This window comes from Pongo abelii, chromosome 4 (genome assembly GCF_028885655.2).
Source record: "Pongo abelii isolate AG06213 chromosome 4, NHGRI_mPonAbe1-v2.0_pri, whole genome shotgun sequence".
Taxonomy (NCBI): Eukaryota; Metazoa; Chordata; class Mammalia; order Primates; family Hominidae; genus Pongo; species Pongo abelii.
In genome coordinates this window covers 140027360-140053679 of record NC_071989.2, presented here as the reverse complement: position 1 = coordinate 140053679, position 26320 = coordinate 140027360, and the positions used below count along the sequence as shown (strand labels likewise).

The 26320-nt window shown below is 39.7% G+C and overlaps 1 protein-coding gene and 1 pseudogene across 2 annotated transcripts in view; both read left to right on the top strand.

Annotated features, from left to right (window-relative positions):
* FNIP1 (folliculin interacting protein 1) overlaps positions 1-26320 on the top strand; it is a 159626-nt gene that overhangs the window by 118172 nt on the left and 15134 nt on the right. For both annotated transcript variants that reach the window (NM_001131596.2, XM_009240982.4), the window contains 4 exon segments: positions 4028-4174; positions 5356-5525; positions 10279-11698; positions 12575-12743. In NM_001131596.2, coding sequence (NP_001125068.2) covers positions 4028-4174; positions 5356-5525; positions 10279-11698; positions 12575-12743 — 1906 coding nt within the window.
* LOC129059532 (actin, cytoplasmic 1-like) lies at positions 18461-24764 on the top strand (annotated as a pseudogene).

The following is a 26320-nucleotide window of genomic DNA, read 5'->3' as shown; positions in this document are numbered from 1 at the left end:
TGGGAATTCTGGAACCAATCCCCGAAGACACCAAGAGATAAATGTACTTCTTAAATTAAGCGATTATTTAAAATTAACAATGACATAATCTTTAAATGATTATTTGAGATCAAGTGATTAGTAAATTTTGGGCAGTTGAGAAGAGGAAGGAAATTATTTACATGTATACAGAAACCATGAAAGCTAGAGAAGCAGGAAGCATGTTTAGTTAATGTTGCTGCCTAACAAAGACGAAGTCTTTAGATTTTTATATAGACCCTAGGCATATCAAAGAAAACTAAGTCATGCCCACAGTTTCCTCCCAACCAAGAGAGTCTTTCATTGTCCGGGCACAGACTGGGAAAAATAAGGGGACAGATTACTGAAAGTATTTGCTCTTCTTACCATTGAATGATAGGGCACAATTATTAGTGGGGAAGAAAGAAATGATTTCTAGAATAAACCATTACTTCTAGATTTTTTTTTTTTTTTTTTTTTTTTTTTTTTGAGATGGAGTCTCGCTCTGTCGCCCAGGCTGAAGTGAAGTGCAATCTCAGCTCACTGTGACCTCTGCCTCCCGGGTTCAAGTGATTCTTGTGCCTCAGCCTCCCGAGTGGCTGGAATTACAGGCATTCACCACCACACCCAGCTAATTTTTGTATTTTTAGTAGACAGGGGGTTTTGCCATGTTGGCCAGGCTGGTCTTGAACTCTCAACCTCAGGTGATCCGCCCACCTAGACCTCCCAAAGTGCTGGGATTATAGACGTGAGCCACTGCACCTGGCCATTACTTCTAGATTGTTAATGACAACAACATAGAGTTGTATATAGTGAGAAGCACTGTTGTGTAATTAATTTCTTTGCCTTCTTTATACTTGATAACACTCTGAGGCCATAGCATATATAATACTTTTAAACAAATATAATACTAAAATACTAAAGCAAAGGCTCTCAGTGGACCACTAATACCAGTGTTTGTGATCTGGCTCTGTCCAATGACACATGTACTTATGGTAGACGGTAATATGCTGAAGAAACTCATGAAAAACTCTTAAATGATCAGCATATTTATTTATTTATTTATACATTGTTTCTTTTAATCAAAAAGTGTATGCACATGATTAAGAAACAAAAATTTCTGAAAGGTTTAATAATTAAAAACAAATGAATCCTATCCTACTCACCCCATTCTTCCCAGACACATTCTCTTTTTAACTATTATTTCTTGTTATTTACCTCCATATTATTAAAAAGTATATGAAATGTTGCTGTTTCCTCATTTATCAGTTTTAGATCATATTTATTTTCTGCCATGATATATGAGTTTATACCTGTTTCTTGGTCCTTTATTGTCTCAGTATTGTTACAGCACCATCATGTTCTTCAGCTCTGGTAATTTTTCTACTTTCTTTTACAATTTATTCTGTTTTCTCTCTGGAATCCTTTTTTTTTTTTTTTTTTTTGGAAATTGGCACTCCTGGCTTGTTCTGTGTTCCTTTTTTTTTCATATTTTCCTTCTCTTTTTGTGAATGTTTTGTTTTTCTATCCCTTCTATGCTTTTTTTCATTTCAGCAAATCTTTGATGCTTTCTTATTTTTGGATAATCCTTTTCTTTCAAAATTAGATTCTCTACCATATTCTTTAATTTTAATGTACATTAGAGTTTTGTTTAAAAGTTTTCTTCCATTGTTTGCATTATTTCTGTTTTCCTCTGGAGTCATTTTATATGGGTGAGTATATGTGTGTTTCTGTTCTTGTCTTTTTCTCTTCTTGGAGGGTTTCTCTAAATATCAGTGTTTTTGGTTGCGCTCTGTAGTTGAGAATGAGGTAACAAACTGTAGGTTAGGAATTCTGTGCATAATCAGGCTTTTGACTGGAGACCTTCACTTCAGGGCAGTGTTTTTCAACCTTTTTTTATTATCATTACCTGAAGAAGCATATTTAGATATTTTCCCCCTAATCTCTGCTCCTCCCATACCACCCCCCCCCAATCCCATGAAGATTTAATACTAGAAGATATACTCTATATCTGATTATATACTCTGAAAGATACAAATGCCGGGAAGAGTTTGGAAAAGGTCATTCCTCTGGGCCATTCAACTGCTATATCTACTCTCTCCTTCCTATCTGTAGTCATTTTCTGGGGAAGTGGAGAGGAGGTAGGGAGCTGCCAACCATTTATGGACTTTGAATTGTCTCCCAATTTTCAGTACTGTATCTTAACTCCTGTCATGACTTTCTCAAAAATTTGTGAGTCTTGAGCCTCTTCTTGCTTTAGTGGGGCAAATTAGCTCCCATTTGTCCATGTCTCCCTCTGTGATACTATGACCTTATAACTTCCTCTACTCTGCTACTTCAGTCACAATTCCATCGTATGTTTGTCTTCCAGAATTTCCTGAAATCTCTCATTTTAATTTTCAGTAATAGTTCCTTGGTAATTCTTTTTTTAAAATTAATTTATTTTTTAAATAATAGAGATAGGGTCTCATTGTGTTCCCCAGGCTGGTTTCGAACTCTGGGCTTAAGCAGTCCTCCTGCCCCAGTCTCCCAAAGAGCTGGGATTACAGGTGTGAGCCACCGCACCCAGCTGGTTCTTCTCTAATTCTGTTTGTTGCACTGGTTTATCTGTTTTCAAATCTTTAGGTGGTGTTTGTTTATTTGGGGCCTCAGAAACTGAAGAGAGGATAAACATTTGTCTTCAATTTTCCATCATATCTGGACACCTGTAATAAGCTTTAAAAACAAACATTTTCATATATTCCTAGTTTGTATTCTAGTCATATTTGCTCTATAAAATAACTTTTGTTTATTTTAAAATTCTTAGCAATGATTGTATGTTCTACAGAGAGCTCATTAAAGTGACCTGTTCTTATTGTTTCTATCCATTGTAATACATCATGTTTATATTGTTTCAAATTCAGCAAAACTTGTAGAGGCAAGATAATTCTTCTCTTTTTTGGCTCCTAGGTGTTAGACAGTAATACTGAGGTTGGTATTAGAATTTATGGAAATCTCAGAGAACTTTCTAGAGCAGTATTGCACAATACAATCTCAGCTGTCAGCCACATGTGGCTATTTAACTTAATTAAAATAAATTCCCTTCCTTAGTCATACTGGTCACATGTCATGTGTTCAGTAACCACATACGGCTAGTGGCTACCGTTTCAGACAGTGCAGGTTTCCATCATTGCCAGGTTCTACTAGACAGCATTGTTTTTAAAAGGAGAAAGTAGGACACCATTCTGTAGTTCTGCAAGATTGACTAGTTTCTTAAGCCTCAGGCTTTGCAGGAGTTGCTTAGTCTAGTAAATGTATAGGGCTTTGTTAAATAGATAATGATGTAAAAAGAAAATAATTAACATCTTGAAAGTATGCTTTGAAGCCTTCAGGACAAAGTACAAGTCACAGGACTAGCTATTGTCTAAATTAGTCCAAGAGACAGCTAAGAAAGCACTGTGCTAATTGTGTGATAATCTTTTCTTGTGTTGATTCAAGGAAACGCTGTAGAAGGTTGAGAGAGTCATAAAATGTAGCATGTATGTATACCGTTCTCACTGTCCTTAAGAATGTTACTAGAGTCTTAGCATAGGCAACAAAATGATGCGGATAAACTTGTTTTGAGTGGGTAGATGGATAAGCTGTTACCTCATTTAGAATATTTTCTTTTTGTATATGTAGTTGATTATTTGCAGTATGTTTAAGTACAGCATACCCCGTAGAAATGTGGAGCTGGAAGGGGCTTTAGAAATTATCAACGTATCCTTTCATTTTACAGGTATGGGAAACAAATGCTTAAAGTAGGGAAATAATTTACTCTAGGGCACACAGTCACTGGTGGGGAGAGCCAACACCAGAACCAACATATTTTGAGAACATTTCCCATGGTACTGTGTTGTTGACAAGGAAGAAGGACTTGCTCCATTGTCTTTCCTCAAAAGTTTTAATAATCTAGGTGTAAGGCCCAAGCTGGCAACATAAACTTAAAATTATTTTAAGAGTATGTAACTCTGAGAACTATACATTTCATAATGTGTCTTCCTCTTTTTAGAACAACAATTTGTAATCTTTACACGATGCCACGAATTGGAGAACCTGTCTGGCTTACAATGATGTCGGGGACTCCAGAAAAGAACCACCTTTGCTATCGTTTCATGAAGGAGTTCACTTTTCTAATGGAAAATGCTTCCAAAAATCAGTATGAATTTATTATTTATTTATTTATTTATTTATTTATTTATTATAACTAGATATCTAGATTGTAATCAAACTCAATTACAGATGTGGAAGAATCATCCATTATATTTGGAATTATTTTATATTATTAATCAAAATTAATAATCAGAATTCTAAAAAATAATTAAATGATAGGGTATGGAAGAGTATTACAGAACCTTATGAATGAAAAGCAGTGAAAATGTCTGTAATTATGTAATTAAAATTCCTGACATATTGTAGAATTATCTGAGGCTGCCCATTTTTTGTGAGTTGTATCCATTTATAGTTTTATTTCATAGAAAAGAGGTAGAAAACATGTAAGGATGGCCAGGCGTGGTGGCTCACACCTGTAACCCCAGCACTTTGGGAGGCTGAGGTGGGTGGATCACGAGGTCAGGAGATCGAGACCATCCTGTCTAACACGGTGAAACCCCATCTCTACTAAAAATACAAAAACAAAATTAGCTGGGCATGGTGGCGGGTGCCTGTAGTCCCAGCTACTTGGGAGTCTGAGACAGGAGAATGACGTGAATCCAGGAGGCAGAGCTTGCAGTGAGCGGAGATTGCGCCACTGCACTGTAGCCTGGGTGACAGCAAGACTCCGTCTCAAACAAACAAACAAAAAAAACATGTAAGGAGATGCTGGGATTCTAATGATGCATTTTCAATATGATGTTTTATCATATTGTATTATTTTAACTATTCAAGTCTTTGGAATCCAGATGAGTAATTCAGTTGTTTTTATTCTCTTTGATGATAGACAGAGTTTGCTTAATACTTTGCCTTGTTTTCCCATTCAGTAATTTGGAAATGTAAGGACCTGCTGGTTGATTCAGTAATGAATTGTGTGATTAAACACTGAAAATAATCCATAATTTTTGAAGTAAAATGTCATTTCTGTTTTGTACTTATGATCTGCAATAGCTCTTATGAATGTGTTATCTTTATTTCAAGTAGTTTTTAACTCCTCCTCAACCAGAAACTATTAACTTTCATTTTAATCCTGGTGTTACATACTTATCCTTTCCTCTCTCCTCTCCTTTTTTGGGTGCCATTTGGCCACATGAGCATATATACTCTCCTTGCTTACTTTGTCACTACATTTTACCTAAGGTTTCATGAAGGCTAATTGGAATCTGATCAGATGTATTTTGTTTTCAGATTCTTGCCAGCTCTCATTACTGCAGTTCTGACAAATCATCTTGCCTGGGTTCCAACAGTCATGCCAAATGGACAACCACCTATAAAAATATTTTTAGAAAAGCATTCCTCTCAGAGTGTGGACATGTTGGCAAAGACTCATCCATATAACCCACTTTGGGCACAACTGGGTATGTAATCTGACAACTGTTACACTATGTATTAGACTTTTTTGTAGCTATCTGTAATTATAGCAAAACCAAAAATAAATAAAATGCTTTTACCTCCTGCATTCTAAAGCATCTCTGCTTTGCTTGTCCTTTCATGTCTGCCAATTTATCCTATCCTCATCTTAGACCTGAAATCATTCCTTATAGATGAAGAACTGCAGGTAGAGCAAGAGGAGCAGGCTGATAGCTGGTTTACTAGTAACTTCAGATCTTCAAGATGTTTTATGATTTCGTACTTTGTGTTAGGTACTTTGCAAGAAAGAATAAATCAACAGAGTCACCTGTGATACCTAAAATCAATCTGGTTAGGAGGGAAGCAGTTCACTGAAGTTTCTGTCGATCCACTTTTGTTCACTTGCTAAGTCATTTTGGAAAATGTTTCCCTCAGTGTTAAGCACCACTAAACAAGTAGGGAAACAGAGGGGAGAGTAGGTGGTTGATAAGTTCATAGGCAATAGGGAGGGATTGTACCAGGGTGCTAAAGACACAGGCTGTGGAGTCAGGCACACCACATTTGCATCACAGTCCTTATTCATAAAGTAGGAATAATAATAGATGATACATACTTTAAAAGTTGTAAAAATTAAATGAGATAATACATGTAAATTGGTTGAGACTGTGTCTCGTAAACGTAGCTGCTAATTACCTCTGCTCCTACCCTGTTGCTGTTAGATGATGGGGGAAGAGTAAGATGAGAACATTTTGGTGACTGGGTAGTAACTTTCCTTAGGTTGCTGTGGTGATTGAGCTTGCCAGGTGGATTGTCATATGGCTTATCAATTCATATAACCAACCTCCATCCCTATTGGCTTTCTCCCTTGCTCCCTCCCCCATTCCCTTCCATTTAATATATTGAGTTATAATTGACATACAGTAAATGCATTTTTTTAATGAAGTCTCACTCTTTTGGCCAGGCTGGAGTGCAGTGGCACGATCATGGCTCACTGCAGCTCCAATTTCCCTGGGATCAAATGATCCCCCTACCTTAGTCACCCGAGTAGCTGTGACTACAGGCGCGTACCACCACACCGGGCTAGTTTTTGCATTTTTTGTAGAGATGGGGTTTCGCCGTGTTCCCCCAGGCTGGTCTCAAACTCCCAGACTCAAGCGATCTGCTCATCTTGGCCTCCCAAGGTGCTGGGATTACAGGCGTGAGCCACCACACCTGGCCCAACACATATTTAAAGTACATAATTTGGGCTGGGTGCAATGGCTCATGCCTGTAATCCTGGCACTTTGGGAGGCTGAGGTGGGTGGATTACTTGAGGTCAGGAGTTCGAAACCAGCCTGGCCAACATGGTGAAACCCTGCCTCTACCGAAAATACAAAACAATGGCTGGGCGCAGTGGCTCACGCCTGTAATCTCAGCACTTTGGGAGGCCAAGGCAGGCGGGTCATGAAGGCAGGAGATCGAGACCATCCTGGCTTAACACAGTGAAATCCCATCTCTACTAAAAGTACAAAAAATTAGCCAGGCGTGGTGGCAGGCGCCAGATACTCAAGAGGCTGAGGCAGGAGAATGGCGTGAACCCAGGAGGCGGAGCTTGCAGTGAGCCGAGATCATGCCACTGCACTCCAGCCTGGGCAACATGCAAGACTCCGTCTCAAAAAAAAAAAAAAATTAGCTGGGCGTGGTGGCGGGTGCCTGTAATCCCAGCCACTTAGGAGGCTGAGGCAGGATAATCCCTTGAACCCGGAGGCAGAGGTTGCAGTGAGCCAAGATCATGCCACTGCACCATAGCCTGGGCGACAGAGCGAGAATCTGTCTCAAAAAAAATAAAGCAATTTGGTAAGTTTTGCATATATGCCTCTGAAACCATCACCACAATCAAAATGGTAATCATATTGCATCACTTCCAAAAGTTTCCTTATGCCTTTTTGTAATCTCTTCCTCCTCCTCCTCCCCCTCTCCTTCTCCCCAACTTCCCTGTTCCTCTTCCACCATCCCTAGGCAGCCACTGGCCTACTTTCTGTCATGGTAGATTACTTGCATTTTCTAGAGTTTTATATGAGTAGAATCATGCAGTATATACTTTGATCTCTTTCATTCATTATAATTCAGATTCACCTATTTTGTATGTATTAATAGTTCATTCCTTTTTAATGCTGAGTAGTATTCCATTGCATGGACCTTTTTAAAATCAAATTATTAGTAGTATTTTTTAAATTGGGACATTTAAATCCTTTTTTAATTCTACAATCATTTGTTGACTGTCTAAGGCTCTGTTTAAAAAGCACAGAGGCTATAAAGATGAATGATTTGGAAATTGCCCTCAAGAAGCCGACAGTCTAAGACTGTAGGTAATATATATGCAGACAACAATAATTCAAGGAGGAACTATAACAGAAATGAAAAGTTTAGTGGGAGTTCAACAGGGGAGCCTACTTTTGTCCAAGTGAGGATGCTTAGGTGGGAAGCTATGGACTGGCAGAGATATTGAGGAAAGGGACAGGACATCACATGAGTAAAGAGTCTAGGTGTTAAAAGTGCAGAGCATATTCAGTGGTCCAGTTTAACTGGGGCTTTGTGCGAATAAAGATGATTTCTTCTTCTGACTGCCAAGAAGGAGGATAAGTATAAGAAGATAAAGCTGGAAAAGTAAAGTGGGAATCATGAAAGACTCACTTGCCATGCCAAAGCAATTTCAACTTACTTGGTAATTCGTGGGAATTGTGGGAGTAGTTTAGAACAGTGGCATGGTGATATTTGAGCCAGTATGTTAGCCAGAAGAGAAAATTTATCATAATAGTATCTATAGCTTATATTTATTTGAGACCTATTTATATTTTTTCCTTTAAAAAGTGTGAGGGCTTTGTGAAGTAAAAATAGAGGATTTTAAATATATATAGTGACAACTTCAAAAATTGAATTAAGTTGAAATTAACGGCTTTGTATTCTCCTTTCTTTTTCTTTCTTTCTTGAGACAGGGTCTCACGCTATTGCACAGGCTGGAGTGTGGTGGTGCGATCACAGCTCACTGCAGCCTCAACTTCCTGGGCTCAGGTGATTCTTCTGCCTCAGCCTCTCAGGTAGCTGAGATTACAGGTGCGCACCACCATGCCCAGCTAATTTTCTGTATTTTTTTGTAGAGACAAGGGTTTCGCCATGTTGCCCAGGCTGGTCTTGAACTCCTGGGCTCAAGTGATCAGCCTGCTTCCACCTCCCCAAATGCTGGGATTACATGTGTAAGCCACCATGCCCAGCCCTATTCTCCACAGTTTTGGCACTGAAATTACTGGTTTAATTTGAAGTATAGCATAAACATAGAAATGATAATTTCTAGTCCTGCCCGCCTCACCTCCCCTGCTTTTAACATAATGGCTAGTCATGTTTAGAATGGATTCAAAAGTGAAAATGAACTGCATGGCTGAACTTGTTGCCCTTTCTTTTCCTTTTAGTAAGGATGAGTCTCTCTCTTCCTGCCCTTTCTGGCCTATCCTGAGTACCCAACCTTCTAGGGAATGGAAGGGGAAAATAGGCTTTTACAAACATGGGAGCTGGTGGGGTGGGGTGCTGGCTAGAGGAACAACAGTTAAAGTTCAGAGATATGACTTACTTTTTTATTTTATTTCTTTTTTATTTATTTTATTTTTTATTTTTTTGAGACGGAGTCTCGCTGTTGTTGCCCAGGCTGGAGTGCAGTGGTGTCATCTCGGCTCAGTGCACCTTCTGCCTCCTGGGTTCAAGTAATTCTCCAGCCATAGCCTCCCAAGTAGCTGGGACTAGAGGTGCCCACCACACCACCTGGCTAATTTTTGTATTTTTAGTAGGTACAGGGTTTTACCATCTTGGCCAGGCTGGTCTTGAACTCCTGGTCTCAACTGATCCACCCATCTCGGCCTCCCAGAGTGCTGGAATTAAAAGCGTGAGCCACTGTGCCCGGCCCCAGAGATATGATTTAAATCAGGAATGGTTAAGTGTGTGGTGTGACTACTCTAGCTTTGCTCCATTTTACCGCTACTCCTTTCCTCTCCTTGCAAGCCAGCAGATATTGTGCTTTGTCTTTTCTTGATTGGACACAGCTACAGAATCCTTGTGTACCTAGTACTTCAGGCAGTACTTCTCTAACCAGGTAAAAATGCTCTGCATGGAGCCTGGGTTAGAGAATATTCTTGGGATATGTGAGTTTCAGAACTGACTCTTTGCTTGAGGTTTCTGAACCATAGCATTTGTTTAAAGAAGAAACCAGAAAACCCTTAAATTCACCTTTCTCTCTGGTTAAGATTATTCATCTCATCTTCCTCCCTTGAGTAGTCACTCATCTGTTAAAGAACTAAGAGTGAAGCCAGGCACGGTGGCTCATGCCTGTAATCCCAGCACTTTGGGAGGCCAAGGCCAGTGGATTGCTTGAGCCCAGGAGCTCAAGACCAGCCTAGGAAAAACTGGCCTAGGAAAAATGGCGAAACTCTGTCTCTACAAAAAAAAAATACAAAAAATTAGCCAGGCATGGTGGCATGCACCTATATTCCCAGCTACTCAGGAGGCTGAGGTAGGAGGATCACCTGAGCCTAGGAGGCTGAGGCTGCAGCGAACCATGATTGTACCACTGCACTCCAGCCAGGATTACAGTGTGAGACCCTGTCTCAAAAAAAAAAAAAACAAGAGTAAAACCTAAACTATTACTCATACAGTAAGAGTAGGTTTCTGATCATCAAAAATAGCTTAGCTGTGTCAGTAAAGGACATGTCCAATAACTGATTTTTTCCATTACAGGAGACTTGTATGGCGCTATTGGCTCTCCTGTACGGTTAGCAAGGACTGTGGTAGTTGGCAAACGACAAGACATGGTCCAGAGGCTACTTTATTTTCTTACTTATTTTATAAGATGCTCTGAACTTCAAGAAACGCATCTTTTAGAAAATGGAGAAGATGAAGCCATCGTTATGCCAGGCACAGTAATTACTACCACTTTAGAGAAAGGCGAAATAGAAGAATCGGAGTATGTCCTTGTCACAATGCATAGAAACAAAAGCAGTTTGCTCTTTAAAGAGTCAGAAGAAATAAGAACTCCCAATTGTAACTGTAAATATTGCAGTCATCCACTCCTTGGGCAAAATGTAGAGAACATTTCACAACAAGAGAGAGAAGATATTCAAAACAGCTCTAAGGAGCTGCTAGGAATTTCAGATGAGTGCCGGATGATTTCTCCTTCTGACTGCCAAGAAGAAAATGCTGTTGATGTTAAACAGTACAGAGATAAATTAAGAACTTGCCTTGACGCCAAGTTGGAGACAGTTGTTTGCACAGGATCTGTTCCAGTAGACAAATGTGCATTGTCAGAGTCAGGCTTAGAGCCAACAGAGGAAACATGGCAGAGTGAGAAGCTGCTGGATTCAGACAGTCACACAGGCAAAGCAATGAGATCCACAGGAATGGTTGTGGAAAAAAAACCTCCAGATAAGATTGTGCCTGCTTCATTTTCTTGTGAGGCTGCCCAGACAAAGGTTACTTTCCTGATTGGGGATTCTATGTCACCTGATTCAGATACTGAGCTTCGAAGTCAGGCAGTGGTGGATCAGATTACCAGACATCACACCAAACCATTGAAGGAAGAAAGAGGGGCTATTGATCAGCATCAAGAAACTAAACAAACAACTAAGGACCAATCTAGAGAGTATGATACACAGAACATGGTTTCTGAAGAGCCCTGTGAACTTCCTTGTTGGAATCATTCAGACCCAGAAAGCATGAGCTTATTTGATGAATATTTTAATGATGATTCAATCGAAACCAGGACTATTGATGATGTTCCAGTTAAAACAAGTACAGATAGTAAAGACCATTGCTGTATGTTAGAGTTTTCAAAAATATTGTGTACAAAAAATAACAAACAGAACAATGAATTTTGTAAATGTATAGAAACAGTTCCCCGAGATTCATGTAAAACCTGCTTTCCTCAGCAGGACCAAAGAGATACACTCTCCATTCTTGTCCCCCATGGGGATAAAGAGAGTTCAGATAAAAAAATTGCTGTAGGAACTGAATGGGACATTCCAAGAAATGAAAGTTCAGATAGTGCCCTTGGGGATAGTGAAAGTGAAGATACAGGTCATGATATGACTAGACAAGTTAGCAGTTATTATGGAGGAGAGCAAGAAGATTGGGCAGAAGAGGATGAGATACCTTTTCCTGGGTAAGTAGGAAGTTTTCACCTATAATGGGCCCTATATAAATATGTACCATTCTTTTGTTTAGCTGTTCTCTGAAGGTTAGTATAAAAGAAGAGATCATTGTCCTGGATAGCTCTCTTATTTTCATATTCTCTTAACTCATAAGAAGGTGTAAAGGCTAAGCTCCAGAAACACCCTGGAAAGGTTTTATGAAGACCTCAAAGAAAAGTTAAAGGATCTGGTTGATAAGTATAAGATTTGTTACTGCTTAGAAGGTTTCAAGCCGTTTAGGAGTGACTTATGCTCCCCCAAAAGGACATATGCTGAGCCTGGCAGTTAGGGAACACTAATCCCTGAGATGTTAGAATGGCTGTTAGAAATAGATTTGGCCAAGACTAAGAGGAAAACAGAGAATGTATACTTTGGGTCAAGTATGCAAGGAGAAGATTCATGCTTGAGAAACATTACATACCCAGCTTTGGACTTGTGAGGCATTTAATTGTTTTGTTTTAGATGATTGTTTTCATAATCTGATTGTATTAAGAATGTGCTACAAACACAAGATACAGTTCTCTTAAAGTCTGTTAGGAAAAATTGATCCTCACTTCATTACTCAGTTGCTCATCAGACCTTCTCTGAAAAAGAAGGAGTATTTTATTTTCTGATAGAGCACTTGAGCCAGTTTTTAAATAAGGATGATTTTACTCTTGATTTTACTATTATTACCATTTTACTCTTAATTTTTATGTTTATTACCATTATATAAGGATGATTTTACACTTGATTTTAATACAGACTAGTGTTAAATACGGACAAGTAGAATTCACTTTTTTTTTTTTTTAACTGGTTAAATATATTTATTACTAATTAGATGTCTTTTGGGGACATTTTCCTTCCAGGTCAAAGTTAATCGAAGTGAGTGCTGTTCAGCCCAACATTGCCAACTTTGGGAGGTCCTTGCTGGGTGGCTACTGCTCATCTTATGTGCCTGACTTTGTTCTTCAAGGAATTGGGAGTGATGAGAGGTTCCGTCAGTGTCTGATGTCAGATTTATCTCATGCTGTGCAGGTGAGTGACCTTCACTGTTTTTGAGTTTATTTAGAAGAAATTCTGTTAAGCAGCAGAACCCAAAATTGCCTTATATTTTTGGTCATACTTTTTACAACACAATCATTGTTCTCTGAATCCATCACTTTATATTCAGTGCCCGTATCTTTGTATCTGTCACTGTGAAAGCAAATAAAGTTCCAGAAATCTATCCACATGGATATCTGAAATACAGAAAGTACTTTATGTATTCATGGATGTCCATCAACTAGGTTATTTATAGTATCAAAAATTTGCAAATGCTTAAGTTTGAATGGAATTATTTTCTTAATTTCCTTTTCAGATTACTCATTGCTTACATATAGAAGTGGGGTTGGCTTTTGTGTATTGATCTTATATCCTTTGGTCTTTCTGAAACTCTTATTAGTCTATTCATTTTTCTGTATAGGTTCGCTAAGGTTTTCTACACACAGGCTCATGTTATCAGTGAACAGATAGTTTCAAATCTTTCTTAACAATCTGGATGCCTTTTGTCCCCGCTGCCCCCAACTTTTTTTTTTTTGACTCATTGTACTGGCTAGAATTTTCAATACAATGTTGCATGGAAGTGGTGACCATGGACATCACTGCCTTATTCCTGATCTTAGGGGAAAGACATTGCATCTTTCATGATTAAGTATGATGTTAGTTGTAAGGTTTTTGTGATGCTCTTTATTAGATGGAAGAAGTTCCCTTTTTATTTTTATTTTGTTTAACCGAATACTTCTTTTAGAGACAGGCAGTTCTGTTTTATTCCTAGTTTTTAGATGGTTTGGTTTTTTTTGTCCATCCTTTAATCATGAATGAGTGTGGGATTTTGTCATATGCTTTTTCTCAATGTCTATTGAGATTGTATTGTCATATCATTTTTCATCTTAAAACTATTAATGTCATGGATTTCATTAATTAATTTTTAGATGTTAAACCAACCATTGTATTCCTAGGAAGCAATCCCCACTCTGTCATGGTATATGATTTTTTTATGTGTTGCTGGATTTGATTTACCAATATTTTATTATGGATATTGGAGTCTGTATTCATGAGAAATATTGCTTTTTAGTTTTCTTGTGATGTTTTTGTCTAGCTCTGGTATCAGGATAATACTGGCACGTCCTTCTCTATTTTCTGGAAGAGTTTCTAGAAGATTAGTACTACTTTTTTTCTCTAAACGTTTGGTAGAATTCACTAGTGAAACCATGTGCATCCAGGCTTTTAAGAATAAGAATATTTTAAATTGCTAATTTAGTTTCTTCACCTTTTATACATTTAGATTTTCTATTTGTTTCTGAGTCAGTTTTGTTAATTTTTGTCTTTTAGGAATTTATTAGTTTCATTTAAGTGGTCTAATTTACTAGAATCAAGTTGTTTATATTATACAGTTACAATCCTTTTAGTTTTTATAAGGTTGCTAGTAATGTCCCCTCTTTTGTTCCTGAATTTTGTAATGTGTGTTTTTGTTTGTTTGTTTTTCAAATGGTGAGGGCTTCTCCAAAGAGAAGTTCATTCGTGGTTTCACTTAAATTGTATATATTTTTTGCCCATATGCGTCAAGGATTAGCAAGCTATGGACAGTGGGCCAAATTGTCCTGCTTTTTATAGATGAAGTTTTATTAGAACACAACCACAGTCATTCATTTATGTGCTCTCTGGCTATGTTCATGCCTAACAGCAGAGTTGAATTACTGAGACAGAGACTTTTCAGCCCCCTAACCCTAAAATATTTCCTGTTGGTTCTTATTTTATTTTATTTTTCTTGAGACAGAGTCTAGCTCTGTCACCCAGGCTGGAGTACAGTGGCGCCATCTCAGCTCACAGTAACTTCTGCCTCCCAGGTTCAAGCGATTCTCCTGCCTCAGCCTCTGGAGTAGCTGGGATTACAGGTGCCCACCACCACACCTGCCTAATTTTTGTATTTTTAGTAGAGATGGGGTTTCATTATGTTGGCCAGGTTGGTCTGGAACTCCTGACCTCAGGTGATCCACCCACCTCAGCCTCCCAAAGTGCTGGGATTATAGGCATGAGCCACCGCACCTGGCCAAATCTGACAAATTTTGATCTGTTTTATTTTCAGTTTCATTCATTTCAAAATTTTTTTACATTTTGCTTGTAATTTCTTTGACTTATGAGTTATTTAGAAGTATGCTGTTCAATTTACAAATATTTATGGAATTCTCAAAAGTTGTTTTGCTGTTGGTTTCTAATTTAATTCCATTATGGTTGGAGAACCTACTTTGTTCACCCCTTGTAAATTTATTGAGACTGTTTTATGGCACTTGAAAAGAATATATATTCTGCTTTTGTTGAAATGTTCTATAGCTATCAGGTCAAGTTAGATAACCATTAGATAATAGTCTTAATTAAGTCTTTTATGTCCTTGCTGATTTTCAGTTTGGTTCTGCCATCAATTATTGAGAATGAAGTATTGAAGTCTTCAGCTATTGTTTGGTTGAATTTTCTATTTTTCCCTTCAATTGTACATATCACTTTAATACTTTTCTTTAATAACAAAATCTGGCCACCTCTCAATTTAAAAAGTTAGTAAAGAAATAGAGAGTCCCGGAATGGTGGCTCACGCCTATAATCCCAGCACTTTGGGAGGCCAAGGTGGGTGGATTACTTGAGGTCGGTAGTTTGTGACCAGCCTGGCCAACATGGTGAAACCCTGCCTCTACAAAAATACACAAATTAGCTGGGTGTGGTGGCATGTGCCTGTAATTCCAGCTGCTTGGGAGGCTGAGGCAGGAGAATCACTTGAATCCAGGAGGTAGAGGTTGCAGTGAGTGGAGATCACGCCACTGCACTCCAGCCTGGGCAGCAGAGCAAGACAACCATCTCAAAACAAACAAACAAACAAACAAAAAAACAGAAATGAAGAAAGCCAAGTGGGAAATTATGGATGAGAAAATGTGGCTTAGTGAGCAGCAGTCAATTGTTAGCCAATAAGGTTTAAATCTTCTGTGTCTGTAGAAAGTTACCTAAGTTGTAAAGTTTGGTGTTTTATTGGATACTAGAGAAATTATGGCAAATATAGATAAAAACAATTTGTGAAAAAAACTGATCAGAACTTGTGATCTTCATATTTAAAGGCTAGTTTGCCCAGCTTTTGAATACCAATCAGATCAATATTTATTGACCTACTGTGTTCTGAATATAGTGTCAGTACTCCAAGGGATATATGTATGAAAAAGAAAAAGTTTCTGACTTCAAGTTTTTAACTTAGCAACAGAGAAAATAAGGCCAAGTGTATGAATAAATGTAGTATAAAACATAACAAAAGTAGTGCCTGAGGAAGATGCTTGAATGTATTATTACTTCAAAGGACAGAATTTTTATTAGTTGGTGGTATGGATGCCCTTCAGGGTAAAGGAACCGTTTCTAGTTTTTTCAGTGCTTCCGTCCCAATACCTGATGTAGTGCCTACTATTTGTTGAATTACTTGGTTAAGGAATTGTATATGAGTTCTTCTAATGCACTCTGTGTCTTCTAATGCATTCTTGTCTTTCTTTATGTCTGATCCTAGTTGCTTAGTCTCTTTTCTTCTTTCATCTGTACCCATCGCCAAACACAGTATCTTTTGACTTTCTCTGTGAAATCCTGGCGTTGGAAAACATTGCTGCCTCCTACTGAAGATAAAGACAACATTTTGATTTTAAGGGTTTCTACCTGCTATTATAGGATGAATAATAATAATAGTATTTAGTTTTTATTGTTGCCTTACTGTGTCCCAGGCACTTAAGTGTACTATTTCACTTAATCTTATAATAATCCTTTGAGGTACTTATTATTGTTATCTTTGTGTTTCAGATATGACTCAGAGAAGTTTTTAAGTTACATAGATGGGGAATGGCAAAACTAGAATTCAGTTCTTAACTGCCTGTTCTTAAGCTGCTATGCCATACTGTTACTAAAACAGATGAACAAGGAGTAATACAAATAGCAAAATCACCATTACAAAGTTACAAGACTTTTGTATTAGTGGTCCCAGGTCTGTTGCTCTTGGATTCCTTCCACTGTGGTAAAAAGGAAGGAGCTATTTGTCTTTCCCCCTCTGTTTTAGTAATTGGGTTTCTAGTCTTTCCTTCTCATATTTTCATTTAGTCATGTAAGTATACTATCAAAGCACTATTATGAAAAATTTGACAAAAAGAAAAATAAAATACCTTCAATCTCAGCACTGACAAGTTGTTGAACTTTGTTATCAATCATTTTTCCAACGCATGTATAGGATTTCTAAAAAAATTACTTGGCCAGGCGCGGTGGCTCACGGCTGTAATCTCAGCACTTTAGGAGGCCGAGGCAGGCAGATCACGAGGTCAGGAAATCGAGACCATCCTGGCTAACACGGTGAAACCCCATCTGTACTAAAAATACAAAAATTTAGCCAGGTGTGGTGGTGGGTGCCTATAGTCCCAGCTACTAGGGAGGCTGAGGCAGGAGAATGGCCTGAACCCAGGAGGCGGAGCTTGCAGTGAGCTGAGATCACGCCACTGCACTCCAGCCTGGGTGACAGAGCGAGACTCTGTCTCAGAAAAAAAAAAAAAAAAAAAAATTATTTTTGGCCGAGCGTGGTGGCTCACGCCTGTAATCCCAGCACTTTGGGAGGCCAAGGTGGGCAGATCACGAGGTCAAGAGTTTGAGACCAGTCTGGCCCACATAGTGAAACCCCGTCTCTGCTAAAAATACAAAAAATTAGCTGGGTCTGGTGGTGGGCCTCTGTAATCCCAGCTACTCGGGAGGCTGAGGCAGGAGGATCACTTGAATCTGGGAGGCAGAGGTTGCAGTGAGCCGAGATTTCACCATTGCACTCCAGGCCAGGCAACAGTGTGAGACTCCGTCTCAAAAAAAAAAAAAAAAAAAAAGTGTATATATATATATATATATATATATATATATATATATATATATTTTAATCCTTGCATACTTAAAGTTTATCATATTTAACATGAAAATTTTTTTATATGACTACATGGAAAAACATGTAAGAACCTTTTAATATATAAATAATGGAAGTGATACTTTAAAAAAATACAGTCTTATTCTTCTGAATTATAAGAGGAGAGTGTCTTTTCTTTTTCTCCCTGATTTTTAATAAAGTAGCAGTTTTCTTAATGTATATTTATTATACAAAATGTTGAAATGTGAAGGAAGCCAAACACAAATTTTCCTAACTCTACCATCAGCTATCCTTATAGAGAAACTTCCTCCAGGCATTAGGCAGCATTGTGGCTTCTCATAAAACCCAGAATTGGCCACTTACTACCGGTATATCATAAGACAGAATATTTACTCTAGGAAAGCCTCAGTTTCTTTGGCTATAATGAAAGTAATACTGATGTTTATATTCCAGACTTACACTGTGTGGTGATATTAGTCACAATGTGCTTTGCATCTTCTTGTTATGATTATTATTCTGTATGTATGTATATTTATATATCATATATATGTCTGAAGCCTTATATATAAAAAGATATGCTTGTGTATTTATCTGTGTAAATATTGTGTATTTACACAGATATACATACAAGCATATCTTTTTATATATAAATACACAGATATACACAAGCATATCTTTTTATATATAAGTATATATTTTTATATAGTTGAGTTCTTATATATAAAATATATGCATGTATATGTATTTATATATACCCATATTTTTATACTCTTTATGATTTTATATTATCTGTTTTAAATTCTGCTTTTGTTACATAATAGTTAATGTAAGAATATTTCCCCATACTAACATAGTGTGTAAACATTGTTTTTAATGTATATGGATTATTGCATGGTTTTGTCATAGTTTATGTTCCTCACCATTCTCCTATTGCCCTTTTTTTTTTTTTTTTTTTTGAGACAGGGTCTTGCTCTGTCATCCAGGTTAGAGTGCAGTGGCACGAACATGGCTTACTGGAGCCTTGAACTCCTGGGCTCAAGCAATCCTCCCACCTCAGCTTGCCCAGCAGCTGGGACTGTAGGCACATGCCAGCATGCCCGGCTAATGTGTTTATTTTTTGTGAAGATGCGGTCTCGCTGTATTATCCAGGCTGGTCTCGAACTCTGGAGCCTCAAGTGATCCTCCCACCTCGGCCTCCCAAAAATCTTGTTCTAAAGAGAAAGCCAAGTTTCACCTTTGCATTAGTGTGTTAGTAACGTTAAACCCAATTCTTAATAAAACCTTATAAACAAACTGATTCAATCTTAATTAGTTTAACCATAAGGTAAAATTTTAATAAGCCTTTTTTAATCTTTTACAATTTTCTGTTAAGCAGTAGATCAATTCACTAAGAAAACCATGTTATTCAGACACATGAGCCCAGATTTTGGCCCTGCATTAGTGTGCTCTTATTTCAGTGTTCAACATACAGAAAAATTAAATAATCCCCTTCAAATCTTAGCAAACTTGCTTATACCTACAGAACTTCCTTTATGAGATCAACCCTTCACAAACCCTCTACACCTTGCTTAAACCTTCAGTTTTGTCCCATTACTCTTTTAGGTTAAGAAAATTGTTAAAACCCTCTGAGCTAGACAAAATTTCATTCCCTTTAACAAAAACCATATTCCCATGCATTCTTATATCCTCCCACCAAAACCACATTCTTTTTTCCTTCTACACCTTGTATATAAAACTGTTTTTCCAATAGTCTCAAGTGCATGCTGCACTGTTAACTTTTAGCAAATTTTATTTTTGGTGAGAAACCTGGTAAACAAGCAATTTTAACCATGTATAATATTGTAGAACCCATGACTTTTCCCAGCCTAGCCAGGGGACCTGCCTAACTCCATATGTCTCCAGGCCTTACCTAGAATCTATTGGTTGTAGAACAGACAAACAATTAGTAAAAGTCACAGAAGCAGTTTATCACCTTAAAGCATCCAGCAAACAGTGTTTGACCTGCCAAATTTAGACTAAATATATAAACTTTGAAGACATTTTCATTTTACTTTACCAGTAATCTTCTTTTTTATTTACAAAAAGATTATTAGAGTCATGAGATCTACAGGCATTAAAGTTTCCATTTTTCTGACAATGTTTGATTCAAGCGCTTATTTTTCTTTAAGCCATTTAATTGGAGCTCTGTATATAAACATCACACACACGACACATATAAACACACAGAAACAGAGAATCAAGAAAAAATTCCATTGACTGAGAAGTTTTTGAAGGGAAGGCTGGAGCTTTCAAACAATATCTGTACATATAGCCCAAATATCAGCTATTTAATTAAGTTGATTTCTAACTATAGAGCTCTCAAGAGAAAAATTCTTCTAAAATCTTTTATTACCAGATTTCAGTGAGGACAAACTCTGACTTTTGAATCCTTTTACTAGAGGTAACCTTCTGTGTGAAATCAATAAGCCTTAACTAAGGGGATGACTTAAACAGGGATGCAGGAGATGTCTCCAAAGAGATGGTAAACGATTTATAAGATCTAGAATATCCCCAGGCCAGCCGCGGTGGCTCACACCTGTAATCCCAGCACTTTGGGAGGCCGAGGCAGGTGGATCACCTGAGGTCATGAGTTCAAGACCAGCCTTACCAACATGGCAAAACTCTGTCTCCACTAAACATACAAAAATTAGCCATCAGGTACAGTGGCACACGCCTGTAATCCCAGCTACTCAGGAGGCTGAGGCAGGAGAACTGCTTGAACCTGGGAGGCCGAGGTTGTGGTGAGCCAAGATTGTGCCACTGCACTCCAGCCTGGGTGACAGTGAGACGCCATCTCAAAGAAAAAAAAAAATCTAGAATATCTCCAAAGGTAGTTCAGAGAAAAGAAAATTCAAGATAAGAAATGAGAAGCTGTGCATGGAAGGGAAAAGAATCAATAAATGGCAAAAGTTCCGCAAGTATTAAACCAAAAAGGACTTGCTCCCAAAGGCTGGAATTGAACCCAAGCCACCCACCACTGTGGGAGGGCAAAGCCTTTGCAACTGACCTCCGGTACAAGGTGACTGCTATAGTCTTTTCCAGAAGGAGTCTAGAGCATTTTCAAGCTTGCAAAGGACTGTAACTGCTCAAGAGAATTTTCTAAGACTAACTATGTCATTATTATGCATCTTTCTTTTAATTTAACCTTTTTCTTTCAATGAGGTAGTCAGTTCCAATAGTGACTCAATCTAAGAAACCTATTAAAGTTTAGATGGTAATTTTCCAGTTTTTTTTTTCCTTTCTTTTTACATTAGAAGCAAAAGGTATCTAGGGTAGAAGAGGCATCTCCATGATCCCCAAGAATTCACTCTCGGAAATGGGCTTAAGATAGCAAAAGATGACAAATGCCAATAGAGATGGGACCTTTTCAGACAAAACTCACCCAAGGGCTTGACACATTTGGGATGAAGAATGTGCTGACTCATCTCAGACTCCCAGCCCTTTCAGGTTGGGTGCCTGACATGAACTTGAAAATTCCTGTTCTCTGGATGGTGGAGACCAAGAGAGAGTATCCCCACGTGGTCACAAAGTCATGCTCTCAAGGATGTAAAACAAGATTAGAGGGACGCCTCATTTAGTTTTTGTTTCAGGGACCCACAGCTAAGTTTATAACTGACCCATCGAGAAGTATACCAGAATCACTACAGCCTCAGATTAGCCTCTCACAGATCCTTTTTCTTATTAATAAACAGTGATTTTTACCATTCACTTATCTGATTTGCACAGAGAGAGAGAGAGGCCAGAAGCCTCACTGGTAAGAAATTCTTACCTTTTGCTGGCATGGCAGATTTCTGATTTCCGTTTCCCCCAGCGGCCCTGGCGATGTTGCTCACTGCACCATAGTCATAAAGGAAAATTACTTTTGTGTGTTTCATTGAACCATAGGCAAAAACCTCTCGACTTTGTAAGATGTCACCCAATAGGCTGTGCGGGGGGAGCGAGGGAGAGGGGCGAAAGAACGTCAAATTAACATTCTTTATCTCAGCTTAGTGAAGCACACATAACAAAACAGACACTAGTCACTTTGCTCAGCACCTAATACTGACTTATCAAGGCTCAATCCTTTTCTAGTGTGCCCCTGTCATCTTTGATCCCCTCAAGGTAGGGAGGGGTGACCTCTGACTGGGAATTCATTGGGTGATGTCTGGACAACATGAAGAGCAGAGAGTCACCCCAGGTCAAACCTGTTGAACTTCCTTCACTGCTCAGCAAATGTGACCAAATAAGGTTCTCTGAGTTAGGTCTGCTGGACTTCCATCACCAATTCCTTTAGAGATCCCCTCTAGATGTACAAACACACACACACACAACAAAGACAAGACGGACAGAAGGTCTCCCAAACCAAGATCCCTGAGCAAGAATTCTAAGAGTATGCTTCTATTCTCTGAGAAATCTCCCTGAAATCTTCCTGATTGAGGAGAAGTCTCTCCAACCTAGACTCTTCCTACTGATTAGGGAGAGCCGATTGAAACCCCCAAAGGGGCCAAACTTAGATCCCTTAAGAAGCCAAACCAATCGGGAGAAGGAAGGAGGCATTGGCACCACCTAGAATACCCACCAGACCAGTTTAGAAATGTCTTTACAGGAGCAGTTTCTCTACTGCAATTGAATCCATGCACCATGGGTCAGCAGTGTGTTGCTGGTAGAGATAGTGCCAGCGTCAGCCCCCAGTCCAAGAGAACTATGCAGCCACTTGGGCTGGCCTCTAGATCTATTGCCGGTGGGGGACTACCAAACCGTGGGCAGGTAGCCACAAGGGTGATCCCAGACGAGCCCCCAAATTTGTAACTGCCCAGGGGTTCTTCCTGCCCACTGCATAAAGACTATGATATTGTAGTAGAGAAAAAGTTCAATAGACACAAGGCCAGCCACCCCACATAGGAGATGGAGTTCATACTCAGATCATCTCCTTAAAGCTTGTAGGTTAGGGATTTTTAAAAGGCAGTTTGGGGGAAGGGGTGGGGTGGCCAGGTAACAGGTGCTTGCAGCTGATTGGTTGGGGCAGAAATAAAATAGGGGGTTGAAGCTATCCTACTGGGGCCAAATCACTTCTGGATGGGGCTACAGGAGCAGGTTGTCAGTCCAGGTGGAGCCAAGGGTGTCAGACATGCAAAAAACCTGGAAAGATATCTCAAAATGCCAGTGCACAATAGTGGTGTTATTTGCAGTTGGGAAAGTTTCATTTCTTATAATCTCCAGAATAATGTCTGTGCCTTAGCAGGACTCAAACTCCTTTCCTACTTTCAGCCTGATGGCTTCCTTTTAGCTTTACAAAAGCAGTTGAGTTTTGGGCAAGGCCTATTATCATTTAAACTATAGCCTGGACCACCAAGACTGTGTCCACCCTGCAAGCACAGAGCCTCACCCTCGCCACTCTGCCGCCCATCCACACCTGCCGCCAGTTCACCATGGATGATGATATTGCTGCGCTTGTCGTCGACAATGGCTCTGGCATGTGGAAGGTCTGCTTCACGGGCAGCGATGCCCCTGGGCCGTCTTCCCCTCCATAATGAGGCACCCGAGGCACCAGGGTGTGATGATGGGCATGGGTCAGAAGGACTCCTGTGTGAGCGACAAGGCCCAGAGCAAGAGAGGCATCATGACCCTGAAGTACCCCATGGAGCATGGCATCGTCACCAACTGGGATGACATGGAGAAGATCTGGCACCACACCTTCTACAATGAGCTGCATGTGGCTCCCGAGGAGCACCGTATACTGCTGACTGAGGCCCCCCTGAATCCAAGGCCAACCACAAGAAGATGACTCAGATCACGTTTGAGACCTTCAACACCCCAGCCATGTATATGGCCATCCAGGCCATGCTGTCCCTGTACACCTATGGCCGTACCACTGGCATCGTGATGGACTCTGGTGATGGGGTCATCCACACTGTGCCCATCTACGAGGGGTACGTGGCTGTGTCTGGACGTGGCTGGTCGGGACCTTATTAACTACCTCATGAAGATCCTCACTGAGCACAGCTACAGCTTTACCACCATGGCCAAGCGGGAAATCCTGTGTGACATCAAGGAGAAGCTATACTACATCGCCCTGGACTTTGAGCAGGAGATGGCCACGGCGGCCTGCAGCTCCTCCCTGGAGAAGAGCTATGAGCTGTCCGATGGCCAGGTCATCACCATTGGCAATGAGCTATCCTGCTGCCCTGAGGCGCTCTTCCAGCCTTCCTTCCTGAGCATGGAATCCTGTGACATCCACAAAACTACCTTGAACTCCATCATGAAATGTGACGTGGACATCCGCAAAGACCTGTACGCCAACACAGTGTTGTTTGGCGGCAACAACATGTACCCTGGCATTGCAAACAGGATGCAGAAGATCATCACTCTGGTGTGGATGGGCAGCTCCATCCTGGCCTTACTGTCCACCTTCCAGCAGATGTGGATCAGCAAGCAGGAGTATGACGAGTCTGGCCTCTCCATTGTCCATCGCAAATGCTTCTAGGCGGACTGTTACTTAGTCGTGTTACACCCTTTCTTGACAAAACCTAACTTGTGCAGAAAACAAGATGAGATTAGCATGGCTTTATTTGTTTTTTTGTTTTTGGTGGTGATTTCTTCTTTTTTTTTTTTTTTGCTAGACTCAGGATTTAAAAACTGGGACAGTGAAGGTGACAGCAGTCGGCTGGAGCAAGCATCCCCCAAAGTTCTACAATGTGGCCAAGGACTTTGATTGTACATTGTTCTTTTTTCTAATAGTCATTCCAAATATTGTGAAACACATTGCTACAGGAAGTCCCTTGCCCCCCTAAAAGCCACCCCATTTCTCTCTAAGGAGAATGGCCCAGTCCTCTCCCGAGTCCACACAGGGGAGGTGATAGCATTGCTTTCATGTAAATTATATAATGCAAAAATTTTTAATCTTCACCTTAATACTTTTTTATTTTGTTTTACTTTGAATGATCAGCTTTTGTGGCCCCCCTTTTTTGTCCCCCAACTTGAGATGTATGAAGGCTTTTGGTCACCCTTGGAGTGGGTGGAGGCAGCCAGGGCTTACCTGTACACTGACTTGAGACCAGCTGAATAAAATTGCACACCTTAAAAAAAAAAAATGTAGCCTAAATGTCTTCCGAAGTTAGCTTGGCCCTATACCCCAGGAATAATTAAGGGAAAGGCCAAGATGGGTTTTGGGTTAGCTTAGTTCACTGCTATAATGTTCTCACTAATATAACTTTTGCAAAGGCGGTTTCAGTATCACAGAAGGGCCCATGTGATAAAAGAAATAAAAATCAGTCTTGAATAATATGAACCCTTCTGCTAGATTGTCTAACGTCAGTTTGTTTTTTGGCCTTGCTGCTTTTACGTCTTGTTCCTCATTGTCTGGCACTGGTTTGGAAGCACTCATCTCTATTGAGTTGTCTTCTGTGCATTCCTCTGGTATGGTGTCTGTTAGCTCTTGAATTTCTGCAAGATCCATATCTTTTTTTTTTTTTTTTTTTTTGAGATGGAGTCTTGCTCTGTCGCCCAGGCTGGAGTGCAGTGGCGCGATCTCGGCTCACTGCAAGCTCCGCCTCCCGGGTTCATGCCATTCGCCTGCCTCAGCCTCCCCAGCAGCTGCGACTACAGGTACACGCTGCCACACCCGGCTAATTTTTTTATATTTTTAGTAGAGATGGGGTTTCACCGTGTTAGCCAGGATGGTCTCAATCTCCTGACCTTGTGATCTGCCCACCTCGGCCTCCCGAAGTTGCAAGATCCATATCTTGAAAGCCTTCACCCACCGTTTTTTTTTTTTTTTTGGCCTTATTTTCAAGCTCTTTCATGATTTCCTTGATTGGCTCTGTTGTTAAGTTCTGTGCACAACATCTGGACACAGTTCAGCAGGAAGTTACTGTTTCAGGCTTGATGGCTTTCATGGCTTTTTCTGTAACAGCAATGGCATCTTCTGTGGGGTGATTCTTCGGACTGTCATGATATTCTCTCCATTGGGGTTCTTTTCCATAGCACTGACAATCATTTTTATAGAATATTGTGTTTAATGGTCCTTATGGCACCCTGATCTAGAGGCTGAGTTAGAGATGTGTTTAGGGGCAATTAGACCACATCAACACTTTCAGTGTTAAACTCATAGGATTCTGGGTGGCTAGGGGCATTGTCCAACATAAGAACTTTAAAAGGCAGTCATTTACTGGCAAGGTACTTCTTGATTTTAGAAATAAAGCATGGGTGGGGCCAGGTGTGGTGGCTCACGCCTGTAATCCCAGCACCTTAGGAGGCCGAGGTGGGTGGATCATGAGGTCAGGAGTTCTAGACCAGCCTGGCCAACATAGTGAAAACCCATCTCTACTAAAAATACAAAAATTAGCCAGGCATGGTGGCAGGTGCCTGTAGTCCCAGCTACTTGAGAGGCTGAGTCAGGAGAAGCACTCAAACCTGGGAGTTGGAGGTTGCAGTGAGCTGCCTGGGCAACCCAGCGAGACTCTGTCTCATAAAAAAAAAAAAAAAAAAAGCATGGGTGGATTCAATCCAGAAAAAGAGTTTTTGTTTTTCAGGCTTTCTTGTTCTACAATCAGAAGACTTGCAGGGCTGGTGTTTATCTTTTTTCCTTCAAGGTCCAGAGGTTAGCAGCTCTTTATATAAGGGTAGTTCTGATCTTAATCATGACTAC